At 43.4% G+C, this 26,837-nt stretch overlaps 1 protein-coding gene across 1 annotated transcript in view; it reads left to right on the forward strand.

Annotated features, from left to right (window-relative positions):
- LOC106611501 (ecto-NOX disulfide-thiol exchanger 2) overlaps positions 1-25,236 on the forward strand; it is a 284,053-nt gene extending 258,817 nt beyond the window's left edge. Inside the window, exons 12-16 of the mRNA XM_014211765.3 lie at positions 9,012-9,068; positions 9,930-9,986; positions 18,941-19,049; positions 21,337-21,422; positions 24,350-25,236. Coding sequence (XP_014067240.1) covers positions 9,012-9,068; positions 9,930-9,986; positions 18,941-19,049; positions 21,337-21,422; positions 24,350-24,481 — 441 coding nt within the window. The 3' untranslated portion in view covers positions 24,482-25,236. The remainder of the gene's footprint in view (positions 1-9,011; positions 9,069-9,929; positions 9,987-18,940; positions 19,050-21,336; positions 21,423-24,349) is intronic.
- The last annotated feature ends 1,601 nt before the right edge of the window (positions 25,237-26,837 follow it).

Raw genomic sequence — 26,837 nt, forward strand, 5'->3', positions numbered from 1 at the left:
TGTTGTTTAAGTGTTCCCTTTATTTTTTTGAGCAGTGTATTTAGGGGGTAGATCAGCTGACACTAGGATATTGAAGAAATGCAATTACATGTATTCTAGTGTCCCCACTAGACATTGATTTCAAATAGTTAATTTGGAATCCCATAGTGAGAGGGTCAAATAGAATGCCATATACAGTAGAGAGAGAGAGACGGGTCATTTACAATGCATAGAAAGAAGAGGGACAGGTCATTTATTGTTATAAACTGTGTAATTTGGGTCCTGGATGCTGATTGGCTAAAACGGTATTTCAGTCATGTGAACTGTATACCACGAGTATGACACAAAAATACAGCTCTATTTATGTTGGTAACCAGTTTATAATAGCAATAAGGCACTTCTGGGGTTTGTGGTATATGGCCAATACACCACGGCTAATGGCTGTATCCATGCACTCTGCTTCGAGACTTGCCGTAGAACAGCACTTAGACATGGTATATTGGCCAACATACCACATCCCCTCACGCCTTATTGCTTAAGTATGCCATATATAGAGAGAGATGGGTCAATCCTCTTTACATCAAACTGGCCTATTCAAACTAACTACTAGTTTCACCACCACTTTATCATCTTAAAGTAACTGTCCAGTGACAATCTAACTTTTAAAAGTTCCTATTCTGTTAACTCATATCCAGAGAAGGTTGTTGAATCGTCCTATATTCATATTTGTAGCCAAAGCATTGATTAGAGGGAAAAAAAACACTTAAAACCCCACCTCAAATTTGTATCCTAAACAGACCGTTTCAAAAAAGCTTGCTATTTCCTCAGAGTATGATGTCATACTCCTGAGGAGAATGATCTGGCCAATCAGCGGTCTAGAGGAGGATGGGCTGGCCAATCAGCGATGTACTTGCGTGCATATTTGTAATGTCCGGTACATGCCCACACCATTACAACACAGAAATCTGCTTTTTAACATACTTAATTACCCTTTTTTGGCAGGAAAACCATTTCTCTCATATTGTAAGTAAATATAGGTAATTTTTCATAGAAATATGGAAACACTGGACAGTTACTTTAACATTAGCCATGTATTACCACTGCTTTTTAAAGCACAGCAACACAACTCCAACTAATCCTAGCTACCTAACTTCTTTACACTAAACCAGCCTGTGTAAACTGAAACCGCATTTTACATTCACCAATGTTTATGGCACTGTGCCAACACGCAGACTAAAACATCTTCATACTAGCCATATACTTTATCAAGATAGTAGGGATGTAACCATTCACAGACAGGCATCGGTCCCTAATTCAAATGTTAAAAATACAAATGCGTTGGTCTGCGAACCCCAAACCGATCCTAATATAACACGCATCGGTTAGATTGCATGTTACATTTGTTAAAGTAACTGTCCAGTGTTTCCAGATAAAAAAAATCTCATATTATACTTTCTACCTTCCAAAAATATCCAATCTTTTGTGACAACTGATGTGTCCGGTCCTTGAGTGTCGAACTGCATTTAACTGTGGTGACAGTCATCGATCTCTTAGTCGTGGCCAAAATTTTTGAGAATGACACAAATATTAATTCTCACAAAGTCTGCTGCCTCAGTTTGTATGATGACAATTTGCATACACTCAAGAATGTAATGAAGAGTGATCAGATGAATTGCAATTAATTGCAAAGTCCCTCTTTGCCATGCAAATGAACTGAATCCCCCAAAAACATTTCCACTGCATTTCAGCCCTGCCACAAAAGGACCAGCTGACATCATGTCAGTGATTCTCGCGTTAACACAGGTGTGAGTGTTGACGAGGACAAGGCTGGAGATTACTCTGTCATGCTGATTGAGTTCGAATAACAGACTGGAAGCTTCAAAAGGAGAGTGGTGCATGGAATCATTGTTCTTCCTCTGACAACCATGGTTACCTGCAAGGAAACACATGCCATCATCCTTGCTTTGCACAAAAAGGGCTTCACAGGCAAGGATATTGCTGCCAGTAAGACTGCACCTAAATCAACCATTTATTGGATCATCAAGAACTTCAAGGAGAGCGGTTCAATTGTTGTGAAGAAGGCTTCAGGGCGCCCAAGAAAGTCCAGCAAGTGCCAGGACTGTCTCCTAAAGTTGATTCAGGTACTGGATCAGGGCACCACCAGTACAGAGCTTGCTCAGGAATGGCAGCAGGCAGGTGTTGAGTGCATCTGCACGCACAGTGAGGCGAAGACTTTTGGAGGATGGCCTGGTGTCAAGAAGGGCAGCAAAGAAGCCACTTTTCTCCAGGAAAAACATCAAGGACAGACTGATATTCTGCAAAAGGTACAGGGATTGGACTGCTGAGGACTGGGGTAAAGTCATTTTCTCTGATGAATCCCCTTTCCGATTGTTTGGGGCATCCGGAAAAAAGCTTGTCTGGAGAAGACAAGGTGAGCGCTACCATCAGTCCTGTGTCATGCCAACAGTAAAGCATCCTGAGACCATTCATGTGTGGGGTTGCTTCTCAGCCAAGGGAGTGGGCTCACTCACAATTTTGCCTAAGAACACGAATAAAGAATGGTACCAACACATCCTCCGAGAGCAACTTCTCCAAACCATCCAGGAACAGTTTGGTGATGAACAATGCCTTTTCCAGCATGATGGAGCACCTTGCCATTTGGCAAAAGTGATAACTAAGTGGCTCGGGGAACAAAACATCGATATTTTGAGTCCATGGCCAGGAAACTCACCAGACCTTAATCCCATTGAGAACTTGTGGACAAACAAAAACCCACAAATTCTGACAAACTCCAAGCATTGATTATGCAAGAATGGGCTGCCATCCGTCAGAATGTGGCCCAGAAGTTAATTAACAGCATGCCAGGGCGGATTGCAGAGGTCTTGAACAAGAAAGGTCAACACTGCAACAATGGACTCTGCATCAACTTCATGTAATTGTCAATAAAAGCCTTTGACACACACTGAAATGCTTGTAATTATACTTCAGTATTCCATAGTGACATCTGACAAAAATATCTAAAGACACTGAAGCAGCAAACTTTGTGGAAATTAATATTTATATTTAATTAATATTCTCAAAACTTTTGGCCACAACTGTAAGTCAATTTGCATGCCAAACAACCCCAGACACTATCAGTAGCCTTGTCAAACTGTGCACTGTGCCCAGCTTTGTGTGCTGACAATCGCAAGTTAGGCGGCCTGTTCCTGATCTTGCACATCTACGCAGCACCTATAGCATTTAAATAATAATTTGGCTTGCGTGATATTAGGCTTTGTCATTGAACTAATAATCTATGTTGTTTGCTAGGTTATTGTTATCTATGCGCTGTAAGCTAGCGGAGACACTACTCTAATCTGCCTATATCTGTGGAACGGGACTTACAATAGATTGTATTTTGATTGTTCAGGTTCACCATTAGCAATAATTTTGGTAATTTTTCTTTGAACAGTAAGTGTATAAGGTATTTTTTTAGATATACAGGGTAAAGTTTATAATTTCATAACGAGGACAGCAGTCAATTTTGCGAGGCGCACTGCATGGCCGAAGCGAGTAGAGACGATCACTCCGTAAAAACCTTCAAACTATCAGGATAAGGTAAAACCCAGATGCAGACCATGTCAAAGTAACAATGTTTATTACAGCAACAGAGATAAAGGTACAGGACGGCAGGCAGGCTCAGGGTCAGGTCAGGGAGAGATCAGAATTCTAGATAGGGTCAAAGGTACAGGACGGCAGACAGGCTCAGGGTCAGGGGCAGGCTGAGTGGTCAGGCGGGCAGGTTAACCTCTTGGGGCTATGTGGGACGCTAGCGTGCCACCCGTGGTGCACCCTATCAACAGCAGGTGCATTTCAAGCGCGGCAAATTTGAAACCAAATAAATGTCAAAATTCAAATTTTTCAAACATACAACTATCTTACACCCTTTGAAAGATAAACATCTCCTTAATCTAACCACGTTGTCCGATTTCAAAAAGGTTTTACGGCGAAAGCATAAAGTTAGATTATGTTAGGAGAGTACATTGACAATAGCTGTGTGTAATGTTTTGTCAATTCAAAGACAGGCGTCACCAAAACCATAAAACCAGCTAAAATGATGCACTAACCTTTTACAATCTCCATCAGATGACACTCCTAGGACATTATGTTAGACAATGCATGCATTTTCAGTTCTATCATATTTATATCCAAAAACAGCGTTTTACTATGGCGTTGATGTTCAGGAAATCGTTTCCCTTCAATAACCGGCAGTCAAGTCAGCACCAGAAATTAAATAATTAAAATTAGAAAACATTGGTAAAATATTATATTGTCATTTAAGGGTCAGGACAGGCAAGGGTCAAATACCAGGAGGGCGAGAAAAAGAGTCTGGGAAAAACAGGAGCTGACAGGACAAACGCTGGTAAGCTTGACAAACAATACAAACTGGCACAGACAAACAGAGAACACAGGTATAAATACACAGGGGGTAATGGGGAAGATGGGTGACACCTGGAGGGGGGTGGAGTTAATCACAAGGACAGGTAAAACAGATCAGGCCGTGACAGTACCCCCCTCTCTAGGATCGCCACCTGGCGTCCTACCTGGGCACATACCTGGTTGACCAGGGTGCTGTCGGTGGAAGTCGGCGATGAGGGCTGGGTCAAGGATGTCTCTAGCGGGGACCCAGCACCTCTCCTCCGGGCCATAACCCTCCCAGTCAACCAGGTACTGGAAACCCCTTCCCTGTGGTCGAACCCTCAGGAGGTGTCTCACCATGTACGCCGGAAGTCCATCGACAACACAAGGAGTAGGGGTGGGCCTGGAAATGGAAGACAAAGGTCTGTGAGACACGGGATTGATACGGGATTGATACGGGACACATGAAAGGTGGCGTGTATACGAAGGGTATGGGGCAACAGAAGACGAATAGCAGAGGGGCTAATGACCTTGGAGATGGGGAAAGGGTCAATAAACCATTGGGACAGTTTGCGAGACTACACTCGGAGGGGCAGATCCCGGGTCTGATGGCGATCCGCTTGTCGTTGATACCTGGAGGTGGTCTTGAGGAGGGCCAACCGGGCTCTCCTCCAGGTACGGCGACAGCGGCAGACAAACATCAGGGCAGAAGGTATGCCAACCTCTTCCTGCTCAGGGACGAGTGGGGGCTGATACCCCAGGTAACACTCAAAGGGAGATAGGCCTGTGGCAGAGCAGAGAAGGGTGTTGCGGGCATATTCGACCCACACAAGATGCTGGCTGTAGGTGGTGGGGTTGGCGGAGACCAGGCAGCACAGGGTGGTCTCGAGGTCCTGGTTGGCTCGCTCCGACTGGCAGTTGGACTGGGGGTGGAACTCGGAGGACAGGCTGGCCGACGACCCAATGAGGTTGCAGAACACCTTCCTGAACTGGGGCGAGAACTGAGGACCCTGGTCAGAGACCATATCCACGGGCAGTCTATGGATCCGGAATACGTGCTGCACCATGGGCTGGGCCGTTTCTTTGGCAGAGGGTAGTTTGGGGAGAGGAATGAAGTGGGCAGCTTTGGAGAACCGATCCACCACGATCAGAATGGCGGTGTTGCCATCAGATGGGGGAAGACCTGTGACAAAGTCCAGGGACTGTGGGGGACAGGCAGAGGTTGGAGGAGACCAGCCGGAGCTTGCCGAGGAGTCTTGATCTGTGCACAAACTGTGCAAGTGGCGACGAATGCGGACACGTCCGGGACCACGGTATCACACAAAGGCCAGGGTCTGACGGGCACCCGGGTGGCAGGCCAGCCTGGAGGAGTGGGCCCACTCCAGGACAGCAGAGTGGACGGTGTCGGGAACAAACATCCGGTTATCAGGGCCCCCTGATAACCAAATGTTTGTTCCTGACACCGTCTGCTCTGCTGGGAACGTTGCGCCTCATGGACCTGCTTCCCTATTCCCCAACTGAGTGCCGTCGCCAGGCATGAGGTGGGAAGGATGGTCTTGGGTTCCGGGGTAGTAGTCTGGGGGCTATAGTGGCAAAACAGTGCATCCGGCTTGACATTCTTGGATCTCAGCCAGTATGAGAGGGAGAAGTTGAACTGTGTGAACAGCAGGGCCCATCTGGCTTGCCTGGAGTTGAGCCGCTTGGCGGTGCGGAGATTCTCCATGTTCTTGTGGTCAGTCCACACGATGAACGGATGTTGCGCCCCCTCCAGGCAGTGCCTCCATTCCTCCAACGCCATTTTCACCGCGAGAAGCCCCCGATTCCCTGCATCGTAGTTCTTTTCCGTGGCATTGAGGTGATGGGAGAAGAAGGTGCAGGGATGTAGCTTGAGGTCAAGGGCAGAACGCTGGGACAGGACATCCCCCACTCCGACGTCCGAAGCATCGGCCTCCACCAACTGATGAGATGGGTCCGAATGAACCAGGATGAGAGCTGTGGTGAAGCAATGTTTGAGGTCCCGGAACGCGCAGTCAGCAGACTGGGACCATGTGAACGGAACCTTGGGCGAGGTGAGTGCTGACAGGGGGGAAGCCAGGGTGCTGTAACCCAAGATACAGCGGCGATAGAAATTGGCGAACCCCAGGAAGCATTGCAGCTGCACCCTGGACGTAGGCTGAGGCCAATCCATCACTGTTCTCACCCTTCCGGGATCCATCTGGACACTCCCAGCAGAGATTATGTAACCCAGAAAGGGGATGGTGGAGCGATGGAATTCGCACTTCTCCACCTTCACAAACAGCTGATTCTCCAGAAGGGGTTGAAGGACCTGCCGGACATGGAGCATGTGTTCTTGAGGGGAGTGGGAGAAAATGAGAATGTCATCAATTTAGACAAAGACGAACTGGTTCAATATGTCACGGAGAACATCATTCACCAGAGCCTGGCACAGCAAGGGTGTTGGGGAGGCCAAAGGGCATGACCAGATACTCGTAGTGGCCACTGGCCGTGTTGAAGGTGGTCTTCCACTCGTCCCCCTCTCGTAGGGTGTGGGGGAGGGTGTGGCTCAGTTGGTAGAACATGGTGTTCGCAACGTGTTTGCAACGCCAGGGTTGTGGGTTTGATTCCCATGGGGACCAGTACGGAAAAATGTTTTTATGAAATGTATGCATTCACTACTGTAAGTCGCTCTGGATAAGAGCGTCTGCTAAATGACTAAAATGTAAAATGTATCCGCACCAGGTTGTAGGCGTTCCGTAGATCCAGCTTGGAAAACACAGTGGCCTCCTGGAGCGGCTCAAAGGCCGAGGATATGAGTGGTAGCGGGTAACGGTTCTTAACCGTAATGTTGTTGAGTCCCCGGTAGTCAATGCACGGGCACAGGGTCTTGCCCTTTTTCTCAGCGAAGAAGAAGCCTGTGCCAGCGGGAGAGGAAGAGGGACGGATAAATCCAGCAGTTAGGGAGTCCCCAATGTAGGTATCCATAGCCTTGGTCTCCGGTCCCGACAGAGAGTACAGACATTTTATATTTCCATCATCACAGCATTAGAGTCTATAATAGTGATTTGTTCAAAACATCGCTGTTTCTTTTGCTGTAAATAATAGTTTATTTTTATTTATTTTACATTTCAGAAAATAAAGCAATGTTAATTCTCTTCTTAATTTATTTTATTTTTTTCGTAAATAAAAGGGCAGGTCAGGAAGCCTCGGGTCCTCTCGGCAACGAGAACGTCAGGAGCTTCTGGGTTGACTCGGAGGCAAGGTGGGATCCCTGGGTGTGCGAGCAAAATCGAATTTCCTCTCTCTCCGTTGTTCCCGTAGTCGCCCATCGATTCGGATGGTCAAAGCGATGAGGGCAATCGAGATCCGTAGGTAACTCCCAAGCAGTAAGCTCGTCCTTGACCTCCTCCGAGACGCCGTGCAGGAACATATCGAACAGTTCTTCCTGGTTCCAAGCACTCTCTGCTGCCAACGTGCGGAAATCCACCGCATAGTCAGCCACACTGCAGAAGCCCTGCTGAAGCTGGATTAGCCTCCGGGCAGCTTCGTCCCCGGAGAACGGCCATAAAAAACCTTCTTCACCTCTTGTCACGAATTCCTCTAGACTAACGCATATGGCCGGCTGCTATTCCCATACAGCAGTAGCCCAGGTGAGAGCCCTCCCGGACGTCAGCGTGATGAGATGGATCATTCCAAGATAGCCTGAGGGGAAGGAGGAGGGCTGAAGCTCGAAAATGAGGGCACACTGAGCTAGAAACACCCGACAGGTGGCTGGGGGGGGGGGGGGGGGGGGGGGGGGCAAACGGGGCTCCCGAGAAGGTGGAGTGGCCGATGAGACGGCGCTGCCAGCAGCTGTGTTACTGAGGGGCTATGGGGTTACCACCGTGGTAGGCTGTCTCCCAGACAACCCGCGGAATTGCTCCAGCAAACCGTCCAATGCCTGGTCATGGCATTCAACCAACGTTTGGACCCCCTCCATAAGGCCACGAAGCAGTTCCTCGTGTCTCCCGATGTTGGCTCCTTGGGAGGAGATGGCATTGCGCAGCTGGCCCGGATCTGCTGGGTCAGTCATAGCCAGTTCGTACCATCAGCATAAGGTAAGACCCAGTTGCAGACCGTGTCGAAGTAACACTGTTTATTACAGCAACAGAGGCAAAGGTACAGGACGGCATGCAGGCTCAGGGTCAGGCAGAGAGGTCAGGCGGGTGTGTTCAGGGTCAGGACAGGCAAGGGTCAAAAACCAGGAGGGCGAGAAAAAGATAGGCTGGGAAAACAGGAGCTGACAATCTTGATTGGCTCTATTTCAAACTCTTCCAGAATGTCTGAGATCTCCTTTGCCACTACTTCGCCAGTTTGCGATTTGTACACTGCCCTGGTGTGGAGGACCTTCTGTTTTACACTGCCCTAGCTTGTGTAGTGCACTGTAACAGTGAGATAGTGGTCCTGACAGAGACTGGTCCACCCATTTGATGTGATGGCCAGCTTTGGCACGTCCTTCAGCTCAGTGATCACATTGGCCTTTTCTACACCATACCAGGTAGGAATTAATGTGTCACTGAGGTAACTCCTGGAGGAAGGGGTATATTTGGGGTTGAGTGCCTTGCTCATCTCATTCTCATTTTTATAATTGACTCTAGCTGGAGATTTCCCTACACGATGACAGCGGGAGCAAGGAGAGTGCTAATCAAGTCAATGTAAGTGGAAAAGGGCTGTGACACTTGCTCTACTTTTTCTCTTTCCCTCTCCCTCTTTCTCTATTCCCCTCTCTCTTTCTGTCTGTATCCTCCCTCTCTTTCTCCTCTCCTCTCTCTCCTCTTCCAGTGACATGACAAACCTTTACAGGCCAATCCAGTGCAGAAGGACTTTATTTGTTGCCGGATAAATCAACCCTACACAACTGGGTTAGGAAGTCAAGGGCTTGTCCAATCACACACACATAATAGCATAGTGAGGAGTATTCGCCCACCACGACTGGGTCAGACAGGGCAGCGCCCACACACACAAACAAACACATCAGTCATATGGACACAAACACCCTTCCATCCCCCCCTCTCTCTGCCAGCCTGTCAGAAACCCACAGTAACCAACAGCTTGATCATTAGTATTGCTAAGACTCTCAGCTCTGTCTCTCTCTCTCTCTCTCTCTCTCTCTGTTTCCTCCCTCTCTCTCTCTGTTTCCTCCCTCTCTCTGTTTCCTCCCTCTCTCTCTCTGTTTCCTCCCTCTCTGTTTCCTCCCTCTCTCTCTCTGTTTCCTCCCTCTGTTAGAACTATTGCTGTCGGCACCCTCTGTATTTTCACTCCTCTCTCTGCCTCCTTTGTCTCTCCCCCTCTGTGTGTGTGTGTGTGTGTGTGTGTGTGTGTGTGTGTGTGTGTGTGTGGTGTGTGTGTGTGTGTGTGTGTGTGGTGTGTGTGTGTGTGTGTGTGTGTGTGTGTGTGTGTGTGTGTGTGTGTGTGTGTGTGTGTGTGTGTGTGTGTGTGTGTGTGTTTGTCTATTTACATAAGAATCTGACATGTTAGACGGTGACGGCTTTTCTAATTTTCATAATTGACTCTAGCTGGAGATGTCCCTGCAAGAGGACAGAGCGAGTGAGGAGAGGGCTAATCAAGTCAATGTAAGTAGAAAAGGGCTTTAAATCTCTCTCTGTTCCTCTTTTTCTCTATTCCACTCTATTTCTCTTTCTATCCTCCCTCTTTCTCCTCTTTTCTCCTCTCCTCTCCTTAGATTATTACATGACAGATCATTACAGGCCAATCTTATGCAGTAGGACTTTATTTGTTGCAGGATAAATCACCCAACACAACTGGTTTAGGAAATCAAGGTCCTGTCCCATAACATAGTGGTTCCCAAACAGTGTGCCTTGAGGAATTAGATTAGATTAGATTATTTATATATTTTTACACTCACGTATAAATGTGACCTCTGAAATGCATATGGAATTTGGACTTGCGAGCACTAGTACCAGTCAGATAATACATTAAATGGCACATGGTTACATCTGTATCGTTGTTTCAAGTCCAGTACACGCAGGCTGTTCTTACATTTGCATCATTTGATGGGTGCGCATCACAAGCATTAATTTGGTAAATTACGCTTTGTCTGTAAAAACGTAGCACAGGCAAGTTTAATTAGGCTAAACCAGAGTACACGCATGGTGCCCAAATTTATGACATATGTCGCGCAGCAAGAGTCGAGGGGAGACGAACAGATTCGGTTCAGTCAGTTTAGTCAGTCGTCCTGGTGAGCCCTTCCCAGCTAGCTAATAATGCTTGTGCTAGAAACTTCAGCGAGATTTTGAAAGTTGTCTGAGTAATTTTTATCGGAGTAATTCTTTGTTTTTCAATAATAGTAGTTAACATTCTTTTTTAATGACTACCCCATCTCTGTACCCCACACATACAATTATCTGTAAGGTCCCTCAATTGAGTAGTGAATGTCAAGCACAGATACAACCAAAGACCAGGGAGGTTTTTCAATTGCTCGTAAAGAAGGGCACAGATTGATAGATGTGGTGTAAAAATGTTAAAAAGCAGATGCTGAATATCCCTTTGAGCATGGAAAAGTTATTAATTAGTCTTTGGATGGTGTATCAATATACCCAGTCACTACAAAATGCAGGCGTCCTTCCTTACTCAGTTGATGGAGAAGAAGGGAAACGCTCAGGGATTTGACCATGAGGCCAATGGTTGTGATATGACAGAACTGAGGAGGGATCAACAATGTTGTAGTTACTCCACAAAACTAACCTAAATGATAACCAGATAAAATTTTACAAAACATGCATCCTGTCTGCAACAATGCACTAAAGTAATACTGGAATGAAATGTGGCAGAGAAATGTACTTTTTGTCCTCAATACAAAGCGTTATGTTTGGAGCAAATCCAACACAACATATCACTGAGTACTAGGGGTTTGAGCATTTAAACTTTGAAACAAAGTTGGGATCCTTAACTTTATGAAAGATCCCTACCCGAAAAACAATGTTTTTTTTCTGTGTTTTTTTTTCACTTAATTAAAATCACAGTTCTGTTATGACAAAACATATTATTTTCTGTGTTATAGCCGATAGGCTACAAAGACCTGGGGAAGTTGTGTAATTAAAATAAAACCAGAGGAGGAGGCGAATTTTAGGCTACTTGGGGAATTTATAAGGCATGCAAGACAAGACTTTGCAAGATGCAAATTACCAAAACAAATGAGCATGCTTCTGCCTTCTTCTGCCTCTCTCTTCCTCGTGCTGGCCTGCCTGCCAGGTGTCTCTAATGATGCAAGTGCGTTCAGTCTTTGGTCTGTTGCGTGTAGAATATCCTAGTTTATTCATGGCACCAATGTCTTCGGGCTAGTCTTGCGTGCACAGGGTTGCCTACTCTTCATTTTTGCCTCATATGAAATTACAGTAGGCTACTGGTAACCTGTATTGATTACGCTTTTTAGGCATCATGGAATGTGGCCCCATGCATGTTTGATTGCCTGTCTGTTAGGGTAGGCTACACTACAGTTTTTTTAAATTCCAACATGATGCCGACACGAAACAGACATTTTACTTGACTATAAGGAATGTGGCTTCTGAAGCGGGATTTAAATCATCACTAGGCAACCAGAATTGTCAATCAAATAATATTGAGCTGCTGCGCACAGCTTGCTTGTCTGCTGCCTGTGCGCAGACCACTCTCTCCTAAAAAAGTACTTTAAAGTTTGTTAAATACAGTGACTTACGAAAACATTTAGTTTAAATAAAACACATTGCTACCCTACCATAAAACACTGCATAAAAAACTGTAGCAGCACATCAATCAGTGACGTGTATTGTTGTCAGGGAAAAAATACAGAACATTTTACAACGGAGCAGAATTCTACTGTCTGAAAAGGTACAGACTTGATGTGGCATTTTTTTATTTGTCTGAAAAGTTATCAATTTTCGCTATCGACATGTTACTGTAGCTGTGTTCTATGACTGTAAAGGGTTGTTGTAGATATAACTTTATTGCTCGGCCGTAGCGGTCATACATGCGTAATAGGACAATTATTCTGCATTGTAAATTGACTTGGATAAAAAAAATGTGTTTTAATGGAAAAAAACCCCAAAACGATTCATGTCAGTTTAAAAGTTAAGCAAAATGGTTTATTTATCACATCCCTACTGAGTACTACTCTTCATATTTTCAATCATGGTTGTGGCTGCATCATGTTACGGGTATGCTTGTCATCAGCAAGGACTAGGGAGTTTTTTAGGATAAAAACATAATACAACTATAAGCACAGGTAAAATCCTATAGAAGAACTTGTTTTAGTCTGTTTTCCAACAGAAACTGGGAGATGAATTCACCTTTCAGCAGGACAATAACCTAAAACACAAGGTCAAATCTACACTGGATTTGCTTACCGAGACAACATTGATTGCTTCTGAGTGGCCTAGTTACAGTTTTGACTTAAATTGGCTTGAAAATCTATGGCAAGACTTGAAGATTGCTGTCTAGCAATGATCAACAATCAACAGAGCTTGAAGAATTTTTTAAAGAATAAAGGGCAAATATTGTACAATACAGGTGTGCAGCAAAGCTCTTACAAACTTATCCCTGCCAAAGGTGCTTCTACAAAGTATTTACTTAAGGGTGTGAATATTTATGTCAATTTGATATTTCTGTATTTATTTTCAATAAATTAGCAAAAAAAATGTAAAACATGTTTTTACTTTGCCGTTATCGGGTATTGTGTGTAGATGGGTGAGGGAAAAAAAATATTTAATTCATGTAACACCACAAAATGTGGAATAAGTCAAGGGGAATACTTTCTGAAGGCACTGTACATCAGTCACAAACACACATACCCGACCCTCCCTCTGCCAGCCTGTCAGAAGCCCACAGTAAACAAAAGCTTGATCATTAGCATCGCTAACACTCTCAGCTTTCTCTCTCTATCTCTGTTTCCACCCTCTGGTAGAACTATTGCTGTCGGCTCCCTCTCTGAATTATCTTCCTGCATTTGTCTCCCCTCTGATCTTCCACTGCATCTGTCTGATGTGAGTGTGTGTGGTGTGTTTTCAGGTGCTGCTGGGTACTGATTGTGTGTGTATGTATGTGCTGTCAAACAATTAAAATAAATAATCTCATAATTTTCTGTAGTTAATTGTGATTAATAGTAATTTTTGAATTTGTTCAAATTTGACCCTAAAGAAAGTTTTTTCAATTTAAAAAGCAGTGCATTGAGTTACAGGCATACTATGCTGTGATTGTAAGGGACGAAAACACACAAAAATCTGTATCAGATACAAAATGCTTCCAATATTTAAGTAGGCCTGTCTAGTCCCTCAATGTTCTTAAAGTTTAACACTTGCGCACTCACAAATACACATACACTCAAGTACTGTTAAAGCGACAGCCAGGCATTTTAAGTGAGTGTTCTCCCAATTTCAGATTGTATGGTTGACTACAGGAAAAAATAACTGGCTCTACAAAGAACAAAGAGCATTTAAACTTGCCCAACAGTGTTATGAATTCCACAGAAGACAATAACAACAGGTCAGCCCGGTCTGAATGATGTAGGCTAATACAACTATTAGATCTAGCCTAGGCGACTTCAACATGCACTAGTCCACAAGCTATTACAACTAGAATTGGGATAATTGCGATAAATCTTTTGACCTGAGACCTTTAACAAAAACAGTAGCTAAATGGAATGGATGTCCTGTTCTGATTAAAATTGTTGTGGGATGTTAGTTATATAAAGAGGCATTCAGCCAAATGGCATTGTAAATATTATTTTGGTTAGCTAGTGTGCTAACGTTATTATAATTAGCTAGCTATTCTGTACAAATGATCTTGTTGTTGTTATCGAAAGAAATGCCTGGGAATGTGTTTGATTGAACTTTCTGTAAGTCAAACCTGTGAGCAAAGGGGATTTTTCAGACAGACAGCGCTACATAACAGCAGCTGCCACCGAGTGCAGTGTCTGTGAGTTATAGGGTCCATGCGGAAACACGTACACTTAAAAAGGGTCCGTGCGGTGAAAAATGGAGATTCGATTAATGACATCAATAAAATAATTAACGGCATTAACTTTGTGTGTATGTCGAGGTTATTATAGTATAAAAACAACAATTGAAAAATCTATTTAGTAAACTGAAATTACACTAAAACTACTAAAACCATATATTTTTTTCTAATCTTTGGGTAAAAATCAAATGATTTTCAATTTTTTTTTTCTCCAACTTTTACCAACTTGCTGCCAGTGACTGGGCCAAGCTAGAGCAGCTTGTGAAGTTCCTGGATTCATTCGCAATTCACACCGACCGACTTCAAACTGATAGACAGTTGCTGTCTGATCTGGTACCGTGCATCCTCAACATTGAGGCACAGTTGCATTCAACTACTGTGGTAAAACAGTTGGCACAGGTCCTCCTGAAGTCACTGCGTCAGCGCTTCACATGCATACTGAATCCTCTGGCAGCCAACTTCGATTCAACCCCAGCAGCACGTTGCCTGATGGACCTAACGGTGTGACTGGCACTTTACTCAATGGAGATGGAGCCACTGATGAGGAAAGCAGAGCCTTTTGTACTTCAGTAATTAGAGAGAACAGCCGTGGAGCAGCAGGACCCCAGGAAGATGCCATCATGATGAATCATCTCGACCAAAGTGCTTCAGAAATATAGCTTCCTCGCATCGAAGATTGTGTTTGAGGTCACTGTCCAGCCGGATGGTCAACCTGGCAGAGCATTAAGTGTCGCGTGTGAGCTGCGGAAATACCAGTTCTGGCCTGCATTAGCAGGCAAAAGACCATGTTCATAATCATTCAACAATTTATTTGCATTTCCATTATAATTTTCATTTGCATTACATATTCAGTATCAGGTCACATCAACTGTACTCTCCGTTTTTTGTGGGTTTTTTGCAAAAAGACCAGCAAATTCATCTAGACTCAAGGCATTTGCCCTCCTTGACTCAATACTTAATACACCTAAATTGCTTAATCTGTCATCTGACATTGTGGACCTGAGATACGTTTTCACCAGCTTTAGTGCAGAAAAACTCAGTTCACAAGAAGCAGTACTAACAGGGATTGAAACAGCTATCTTGCACAGTTTAAAGAGCTCAAAGAAAAGTTCTTTATAAGGCTCAATGAATAATGCCAGCTCTACTACACTGGATGGTCTCTGCATGCCACTCTGTATTTTCCTTTCTAAAATTCTTCTGAACTGATGTAGTTCATGCCCCAAGTCCTCAATATTTGATTCATACATTCTAGCAAATGGAAACAGGGACTTCTCTTTGAGAAACGCATCACTTGTAGGTTTTAGAGTTTGGATGCCATTCATTGTGTCACCGTTTTTGCTAGTGAACCTTCTGTTAAGCTCATTGAGCATATGATCTAAAACAGGGTAGAAAAGGGTTGTCTATATACAATAAGTCTATATACAATGTGAGCAAATGAGGTGAGATAAGGGAGGTAAAGGCAAAAAAAGGCCATGGTGGCGAAGTACATACAATATAGCAAGTAAATCACTGGAATGGTATGTTTGCAGTGGAAGAAAGTGCAAAGTAGAAATATAAATAATGGGGTGCAAAGGAGCAAAATAAATAAATACAGTAGGGGAAGAGGTAGTTGTTTGGGCTAAATTATAGATGGGCTATGTACAGGTGCAGTAATCATAACGGAAGCACCGTCATATGCTTGGCCTACTAGGTTGTTTTTGTATTCAAGACCATGACTTTCTAATATGTGTATGATTTTGTCAGTAAGCCCTGCTGCATCTAGTCGATCAGCCGATTCAAAGTGGAGAAAGCTCTCATGGACAGCTCCTCTGAAATAGTACCTGAGTACTAGAGATATCTGCTCCTTTTTTTTTTTACATCTTTTGTTTTGTCTGCCATTATGCTAAAGATCTCACTGTCTTTCACTTCTTCTATCATTTTTGTTCGAACCATGTCTGCCAAACAACTCAGAACCTCATTCTGAATCCCTTTGCTTGTCTATTTTGCATTATGAATGGAAGTCAACCTTTTTTCAGTTGTGTGTCATGCTTAGCTATTGTTTCTAGGATTATCTAGAAAAAAGAAACGCACACCTTTAAAGGCGAGGTGCTGGCTAGCGGAGTAGAACACTAGAAAATAAAGGAAAGCCGCACACTCTAAGAGCTCAGATGCAAAAATTTTATCACCAACGTTTCGACAGCGAAGCTGTCTTCATCAGGGTATCATCAAACACTGCGAGATGAGTCATTTATATAGTGTCAAGAGACACACAGGTGTTTGTAATCATGGCCAAGTATGGCCTAATATCATTGGTTAACTCAAATATTTAAAAAAAATGGCATACAAAGAACATACAAAAAGACAAACAAATGGATAGCATACGATCATAGCATTTGTAGTCTAAAATGTATCTAACAAACAATTACAATGGCAAAATCACAATTATCACAAGAATGGCTTCAGATCAAAGTCTATGTTGAGACCGAAGGGAGCAAGGGTCTTTAAATTAAAGATCCAGGCAGCCTCTCGTTTCAACAATAAATTATCAAGGTCACCCCCTCTCCTCGGGAGGGTGACATGTTCGATACCAATATATATATATATATTATATATATATATTTATTGTTGAAACGAGAGGCTGCCTGGATCTTTAATTTAAAGACCCTTGCTCCCTTCGGTCTCAACATAGACTTTGATCTGAAGCCATTCTTGTGATAATTGTGATTTTGCCATTGTAATTGTTTGTTAGATACATTTTAGACTACAAATGCTATGATCGTATGCTATCCATTTGTTTGTCTTTTTGTATGTTCTTTGTATGCCATTTTTTTTAAATATTTGAGTTAACCAATGATATTAGGCCATACTTGGCCATGATTACAAACACCTGTGTGTCTCTTGACACTATATAAATGACTCATCTCGCAGTGTTTGATGATACCCTGATGAAGACAGCTTCGCTGTCGAAACGTTGGTGATTAAATTTTTGCATCTGAGCTCTTAGAGTGTGCGGCTTTCCTTTATTTTCTATTGTTTCTAGGATTGCCATGAAGTTCCCTTTATTATCTGACTCCTGTAGACTCATCGTGTCCTCTTTGTGCAATGTTTTGTGTGGCTGTAATTAGTAGTACTTCTCCTATTGTTTAATTATAGTCCCGATTTTCTTGAACCTGTTTTTTGTGTTCCTTGTTTAGGGCATTACTTCTTACAGCTTTCTGATAGTTGCTCCATGTAATCATTGCTTGTTTGTGCCGCTCAGACCTTGCATGAATTGCAAATCCCCCCTCTTTGTAAGTTGCCTTATTCCAGTTGTTAAAACCCAATTGTGAATCAAATACATTCTCTGAGACTGCAGGCGTAACAAAACACAGAGTCAGATTTTTTTTGAATATTCAAGCCAGGGGTGGATATGGTACCAAGCCGCCTTGAAGCTCCTCCTCCGGTCCCCCATCAGAGTTCTTGGGTATATGTTCATCATTGTCTGCACCGGTGGTTCCTCCCGGGATTTGCTGATATCTGCCAAAGAAAAAAATATATAATTAAAAGTATCTATTTGGGTAATTTTAGATATACCATTGCCATCAGGCAACTTCTGAAATCGATCTGATATCTATATCACAAGCCCAATAGCATGTAAAATAAGAATTAATTTCAATCACAAACTGACTCATTTCTATACACCATATAAACTGACTAATTACAGTGCTTTACAAGTAACCACAGATTTATTCAACATCAAAAACCTGATGGTCCACTGCTTGTGGACGCACGAGGCTCCTCTGTTGGTGTCTCACTCTCAGCTTCTACCTCAGCCTCTCCATCTGTCTCACTTTCCTGCTCTACTATGCCTTCACTCTCAGTCTCTCCAATGGACAAGTCTTCCTGCTCTCTCTGCTCTCTCTTGCTCTCTCCACACCTGAACCATCTGGCTCTGTCTCGCTGTCTGCCTTGACATGATGTCCTTCTTTCTCTTAATTTTGGTGAAAACTAAAGAGCAAAAGCAATGGGGACCACGCTTATTAATTCATTTACTTAAAATAAGTGACTTGCTAGGTAACTACCCTTTATGTCTAACCATTTTCCGTTACAATGCGTTTACGAAGTGTGGTTTAAGTAAAAACACTCAGCACCATGAGTTTGTTGATCATATATTTGATCCTTTTTCATACTGCCACAAAGTAACAAACGGCCAGGTTAAGATAAGCTGATCTAACGTTACACTTCTGTAATACATTTAATACAAATACAACATATGAACAATTTTACTCACCTCTATATTTCCTTCTGTGTGCTTGAACTATAATATTAGTGCGGAATTTCTTACAACTTCTTCACACTGTTGTGTTCCGCAAAGCCGTCCCTCTAGAAAATGTGTGGGTTAAATTAGTGTTCCGCGTTGCCACTGTCTAATAACGGATGTAAAAAAAAAAGAACGATAGCAAAAATGAGTTATGTAAAAATTATTTCATACTCCACATTTAGGGGGGCCACAAGGGGGTCCAAAATTGTTGTCACAGAGGCACTGGCCAGATTCGTCACAGTGTGTGTTTGTGTGTCATCTACCAGTCTAACAGTGTTTTCAACTCCTTTCCTGTAGGAGGCAACAGCGTTAGAAGTGGTGTCCTGCAGTCAGGAGAAGGAGAGTCTGCCCCCGGAGAAGAGTCCCTCCAATCCTGTTCACTCTGAGAGAGAAGCCTTGCTAGTTGGTATGTTCACCTAACAACATTACTATAATGTTATATTAACCTAGTTTTGGAGGAGAAGATTCCCCCAATTCCTGTCCACTCAGAGAAGCCCTGCTACTTGACACATTCACCAAACATTATTGTAACCTTAGTCCGGTAAACTCTGAGGGAGAAGCCCTGCTTGTTGGTACGTTCAGACAACATTACTACAACCTTTTAACAACATTTGTACATACAGAGGAGAACATTCCCCTAGCGCTATCCACTCTAGGAAAAAGACCCTGCTTGTTCATACACTTTTTGTTAATTTAACTGGTTATTTTTAGAGAAACTATCCTCAATCATCAAAGCTGTTTTTTTGTGGAAAGCCTGGTTTTCCTCCCCTGGTTATTCCCAGTTCTCTGGGCTGGTTCACATGTTTTCATTGGCTGGTTTACTGAGGCCTTCAGCACCTCTACTTTCTAATCAGCATAGTTTTATGGCACATTCTCCATTTCAGTGGAGGGTTCTTTCCACAGGAAATGGTTGGTCCTGGATCAAATTGGTTTTACGAAAGTAAGGTCTTGCTGAGATACAAGGGAAAGGAATTGTGGCGTTACGATTAGGCCTATGCCAGATGGCAGGATGCGCACTATTGTGTGGTAGTGGGAGTTACCTGTCCTGTCCCATAGTGGTGTTATTCTAGAATGATCATATATTTGGCATAGTTGGTTAGGTAGTCAATGAGGCACTCCCTCCATGCCGGCCCACTTTGGCTGCTCAGTGAAGTAGATGGCTGCTGAGGATTCTGGGTGTTCTCTCTGTCAGAATCGCTCTAAATTGCATCTTGTTTGAAGATGAAGTGAGCACCGCAGAGAAAAAAGGACATTGGCTCAAAAGTGAACTCATCTTTAACTGCTTTGTCTGTCTATCTAGATGGCAAAATGAATAGCAATGAGATGAACACTTAAAGGAATGTTATATATCGTATATGTGCATCTCTGGGCAATGTATTATCGATTTCCGGGGTCATTTCATGTTTTTATGTGTATCTGACCTATTCGGCGTTCAAGCAGGCAGAAAAACAGCCAGAATGACGCATTTTGTGTGCAAAACATTGTCTTTAAAAAGAAGAGAAAACGGATGACTAAACTCTGATCAAAACAAAGACATAGGGAAGGAAAGAACAGATGCTAGGCCTTTTTCAAGACTTGAAGTTTGATAATAACAAAGCACTTTCTATTGAACTTCCATGTTTCTTGAAGAGTGGCTGAATATCTAGGCTAGGCTATAATTACACATTCAGTTAGAAAATGAAACTGGACTTCACCAAATACAAAGTTAGCATTGTCAATTAGCATCAATATGAAATTTAGATAACTAGGCTTTGGAACAGAGCAGCTACTGCTTTCTCCACAAGTCCCTTTACAACTAAACATAAAGTTCTGATTAATTTGCTATTAATGATTTGGACATTTGGAGGCTTTTGGACCCATTCAAAGTATATAGACTGATTTTAAGTTATGCTTTTCTGTATATCATTGGTTCAAGCACAGCCATTAAAACACACTTCTGATCAAAGAGTTGTTCTCCTCCAGTGTCTCACCTGGTGTGTTTGTTTTCTGAGCTGGCTCCTCAGTGGGCTCATGTTATTACACAGGGGTTTAGGACTATCAGTAGTGCATCATCACATCAATTAGCTGATAGCAGATGTTATTGTTGGGATGAGCGAAACCCCTTTGTGTGTGTGAGTGCATGGGGGCGTGAAGCCCCATGCTGCTCTGATCAGAGAAGCTTTAATGTAGAGAGCAGCATCAAAGTCTTCACTTCTCTTAATCTGGACGGTTAAAACACAAGTCTTCCACAGAGCTGGGAGTGTTTTGGGGAAGACAGACACACATGAAGAGAACAGATACATTTTCACTTCAGTCAGACAAGATGAGTTAAGTAGAGTGGTCTCTTGAATGCGAGGTTCTCGCTGGCTTTCATGTTGGACAGATAGGTGAATGAATCAACACTCAAACTTAATGTTGTTAGTTAGTTATAGATTAGCTATACGTTAACGGTCTACAGTTTGATACTTTGGATGGCATGTTCTCATTGGCTTTCATGTTGGACAAATGGGTTAATGAACACAGACTGAATGGAATTATACCATAGTATAACTTTAGAACTATAACTCAAACACTAAAGTAATAACCTATACTACTGTATGATAAGATGGGTGAATCAATCATTATATATAATGGTTATAGAGTTATAGGTATAGAGTAATGCTATTGCCAGTTTGATTGACACTGTATTGAGGTATCTCTTTCTCCTTCCTCAGGGATCATCTCTACATTCCTCCATGTCCATCCGTTTGGAGCCAGCATCGAGTACATCTGCTCCTATCTACAGCGGCTGAACACCAAGGTACTGCTGGCACACGCTGACACTGACACACACACACTGACACTAACCAGGTTTCCATCCAACCATTTCATGTGGATGAATTTCCTGACACATGAAAAAAGTCACGCCTGGGCTGCAACAGGAAATGCCGGCACAATTGTATAAATGTCAACAGACGATGTGTTAGTTCGACGTCGTGGGATCTTTTTGTGTTGGTAAAATGTATTATGCGAGAAATGGTGAGATATTTTTGTGTTGGTAAAATGTATTATGCGAGAAATGGCAGTGGAAACGCCTTTATGCGCAAATATTGATATGATAACCATCATATGGAAGTAAACTTGGAGTGATGCGATGATATGTTGTGTGGTCCTCCCACTATGACTCGGGAAAGCATGCAGTTTATTAGGCTACAGATGAAATAAGTTATGATGAACTTTAAAGGGTGGTGAATGTGCAAGGGTGTATCAAGGGTCTTATTCTGGTGACATGATGATCAATGCTTGGCCGCCGTTTGAGAAATACAAATGATCTTATCCATAATAATCTTATCATGTAGGTAGCATACACGCTCTGCGAGCTGTTGGCTAGAGCACACGTGCCAAGACCAGAGTGGGCACATTTGCTATATTACATAACAGTTTTTGTGACAAAACCATGAGTAGAGTTGAAAATGCAATGGATATCCACTTAACTTGTGTTTTTTATTCAGTACATGGGAATTTAACCACACAAGTTGTCTTTATGTGCACTACGTCATCAATCACAACCTTTTATACGCAAAAAGTCTGTTTGATGCAAACACATCTCTGGTGGGAAAATGCAAAAAAAGAATATGCTGATTTTTGAACATTTGCAGGAAAATCTAGCTACTGACACACACACAGCATGTCATGATGAGCAGCAGGAGCCATCCTGGCGCACTATTCCAGCACACGCGCGCACAAACACACACATCCATCCTGGCACAACACACACACAGAGCACAAACTTGGAATAAACACCCCTACTGGGCTGTCATACAGTATTGTCCTGATGTATTCCAGGGCCACACGGTGCAGTTGGAGCACCCTGGTGCAGTCAGCCTCCCCCAAATGAAATGTGAATCATCCCCTTGTGACAGCAGAGCCCCATCGTACAGCAAGAGTTTCCTCATACAGCCAGATCCTTCTCCTCAAATTTGATCCCCCTGATGCTGATCCCCAGGTTAGCGTTGGGGTTGAAGCAAAGGCAAGTCCCACTGCCTCCAATCTCTATAGCTACCATAGACATGAATATAGTGTCTGAGTGTAATTTCCCAAGACACTGAGACCTGTTAGATCTGGATCATTCCTGTCTCTCCCTGACAAAGCTGAGCTGTTTCATTTATTCCGACGCTTCGCTTAAACACCCATCTCCACATGTCGGGCTCCTCAGGGGCCTTCCTTGGTTCTCACCTCTGCTGTCGTCTGCAAGAGAGATTCTTTTTCTCTCAACCACATACACTGAGTGTTCAAAACATTCCATGACATAGACCGACCAGGTGAAATGTTTTGATCCGTTATTGATGTCACTTGTTAAATCCACTTCAATCAATGTAGACGAAGGGGAGGAGACCGGTTAAACAAGGATTTTTAATCCTTGAGACATGGATTGTGTATGTGTGCCATTTAGAGGGTGACTGGGCAAGACAAAAGATTTAAGTGCCTTTGAACGGGGTATGGTAGTAGGTGCCAGGAGCACTGGTTTGAGTGTGTCAAGAACTGCAACGCTACTGGGTTTTTCATGCTTAGCAATTTCCTGTGTGTATTCAGAATGGTCCACCACCCAAAGGACATCCAGACAACTTGACACCACTGTGGAAAGCATTGGAGTCAACATGAGCCAGCATCCCTATTGAACCTTCGACACCTTGTAGAATCCATGCCCCAACAAATTTAGGTTGTTCTGAGTTCAAAAGGTGTTCCTAATGTTTTGTACACTCAGTGTATGAATAACATCTCTTTTCGATATATCGTGCCGACCCAAACCTCTATCCGATAACATGGCTGGTGGAAACCCAGAGGGGCATAGTAGCCATGCCTTGCCTAAACCAGGCTGGACAAAAGCATGTTTTGTACACTGTGTATATGACCACTACACTCACTGCCACCGAGGCAAGGAGGCCTTCAGATATAATATAAGGCCACTCTCACTCTACCTCGATGATGAGGCCGTCAGATAAAGGACTATGGGACCACCAGCCCACCTCCACTCTGAGGCCTTTAGACATGACTACTCTTACTGCTACCTCCATGAGGAGGCCCTTGTGAATATATTGTATGACCATTCCCCCCCGCCAACTCATTAAAACCTCTGCGCCTTCACCACACTGACTCATTCCTTCTCTCTCCCTTTGGCTTTTCCACTCTGTCTGAGGATGTTTTTGTTCCCACGCTACCTCTCTGTAACACTACACAACAAGCCCACAGGGCTTTGTCAACAGTACTGGCTGGATTCACCACTAACAACATTACTCTCTACTTATCTACTGTGTTCATGATGCACTGCTACGTTGTTAATGGTGATACACACATATCTACGCTAGTGCTTAATGCATACTGACAGGTTTAACCTTCTGGTTCTTACAAATGTGTTTTTTTCTCTGCATAAAATTATACAGTGCTTCCTGCTGTCATTGTTTTGTGTAATCTCACCTTTTTAAAGTGATGCTATATGCCAATGTGGTGCTATTGCATATGTAGGTGTGGGTTTGTGATGTATAGTGTGTGTGGGTGTGGGTATGGGTGTGGGTGGGTGCGTTTTATTGTTTGTCAATCAGATCTGTTTTTTAGAGATGTGTGGCTCTTTTTGAGCTTGTAGGAGTGTGTGTCATCTGTGTTTGTATTGTGTTTGTACATGTGGTTGTGTGGGAGTGTATTTATCAAATCTGTGTATTTACATTGAGTGTGTCTGTGTGTGTGTTTCAGATAAATACAGGGGAGGTGGATGCTCTACTGGGTCGGCTGCCCTGTACCTTCAAACAGGAGTTGACCGGGGTAGGCGCCAGCCTGGAGAAACGCTGGAAGTTCTGTGGTTTCGAGCGCATCATGATCACATAGAGCATTACGGGGACACGGAGGAGGACATCACAGGGACACAGAAGAAACAGCATTGAGCTCAGGCTGAATTATTAGGACACTGTATTATGGAGACCGGTACTGGTCCCTGAGATGTTGCTCACCGGTCCCTGCGATGGTTAACTGGCCTTGGTTTAGTCAGTTCTTAAGAGCTAGTTATAATGTAAACAGTTTGGTGGTCCCAGGCACAAATAAAGGTTGAGAAAAAATGGCATAGAGCTCTGGCTGTATTATTAGGACACAGAAGTAAAAACATAGAGCTCAGGCTGCAGAGCAGGCTGTGGTACTGAGGAAAAAGCTTCTCTGTATGGGTGACAGAGAGGGTGACTCATCTCCAGGGTGATGGAGATCTCTATAACACCACCAAAGCCACGATGCTTTTTTCTGTGCCCAATTTTGCAAAGCCTCATGGGATAGAACACCACATTGGGAGTCCCAAAGGAGTATCAGTCTGAAGGTGCCAGGGCAGTGGATGTTTCTCCTTCACATGGGCGGACCAGACTATTCCCAGAGCCTCTAATTGGTTAACTCTGCTGTCACTCAGCTAGGAATGCTACCCAAGGAGGTTATCAGGGTCTGCTGAACATTTTCCACCTCCCACCCCTCTGGCCTCTCTCACTCTCTCTTTTTTTGTTCCTTGTTTTTATAATTATATGAATAAAAATCGATATATTTCTTAATTTTCTGTAAATGCTGTTAACAGTTGCATAGATTGATTTGTTTTACTACTCTGTAAATGCTTGGATGATATTTTTAAATAAAAAATAAAAGCAATCTGAAGAATTGAGAATAGAGTTTTATTGAATAGATTTCTTCTCACTGGTGCTTAGGCTATATACCGGTAAGCTGCTTGTATATGCAATGTGTGTAGATGTGGTATGTAGCATGAATGTGAGTAAACTGCTAATCCAAGTCCCCAGCCACATGAGGAACCTTCAGCCTGCCAGCCTCTGGACATGAAGTCTCAGATGTACACACACTCTCTCTCTCTTGCTCGCTCTCTCCTTTTCTCACATACATACACACACAAACTCTCTCTATCACACGCGCACACACACAGAGCAAAACGCAACTGCTACACTCCATTATGCCTGTGGCCAGCCATAACTGGAGAGATGCCTGAGACCGTAAGTGACTTGAGGCCACCTTTTACGATGCTGGTTTTCTTCCCTCTTAGCTCTGCCCAAGGCCAAGGCAAAGCATCATCACACTTACAGAGATACACACTCTTGGGATCATCTTAATGAGGTATACAGACTTAATGAAGGCTGTATCACAACCAGCCGTGATTGGGAGTGCCATAGAGCAGCGCATAATTGGCCCAGCGTCGTCCGGGTTTGACCGGTGTAGGCCGTCATTGTAAATAAGAATTTGTTCTTAACTGGCTTGCCTAGTTAAATACAGGTTAAATAAAACAGGTTTTTTTTTTACTAATTATCTAATTATATAGGCAGGTGTGTGTGTGTGTCTGCATGTGTGAGAATATGTGCTTGTCTGGGTGAGCATGCATACTTGTGTGTGTCTATAGAAGCCAGTTTTATAACAAAATAGAGGTTGCCCCTCCAGGTTGAATCCTGGCAGCCAGGACCAGTAGTTCTTCCCAAAAGCCAGCTAGAGCATTCCAAATGAAATTTGTCTGCACGCTCTCTTCCCATGTTTTGCTTGGGGAAACTGTTTATTACACATGATTTGCACTCATCAGCCTCCGCCTTCTCCTAAGGCCTTGTGTATAAAACATTAAGTCCACGAGCTTGTCAGATCACCATCCATCCTACTTGAATTAATAACAGGTATTGAGTTGGTTTTCCCCCTGCAAGACTCCCTTCTATACATATTAATTTGTCTTGGCATGTATTATTAACATGGGTCCAAAAGGGAAGAGCGCAGAGTGGAGTGAACACGCATATGGCAGAACCATAGAGCGGAGTGGAGATGTGTGTACTGTATTATATATGGATCTATATAGTATTCTTCTAATTCCTAGGTATATATGTATTTTTTCTACCCCTTTTTTTCTCCCCAATTTTGTGGTATCCAATTTATAGTAGTTACAGTCTTGTCTCATCGCTGCAACTCCTGAACGTACTCGGGAGAGGCGAAGGTTGAGAGCCATATGTCCTCCAAAACACAACCCAATCAAGCCGCACTGCTTCTTGACACAATGCCCATCCAACCCGGAAGCCAGCCGCACCAATGTGTCAGAGGAAACTTCAGAGGAAGCCCGCCACAGGAGTTGCTAGTGTGCGTTGAGACAAAGATATCCCTTTCGGCCAAACCCTCCCTAACTCGGACGACGCTGGGCCAATTGTGTGCCGCCACATGGGCCTCTGGGTCGCAG

This window comes from Salmo salar, chromosome 09 (genome assembly GCF_965601325.2).
Source record: "Salmo salar chromosome 09, fSalSal1, whole genome shotgun sequence".
Lineage (NCBI taxonomy): Eukaryota > Metazoa > Chordata > Actinopteri > Salmoniformes > Salmonidae > Salmo > Salmo salar.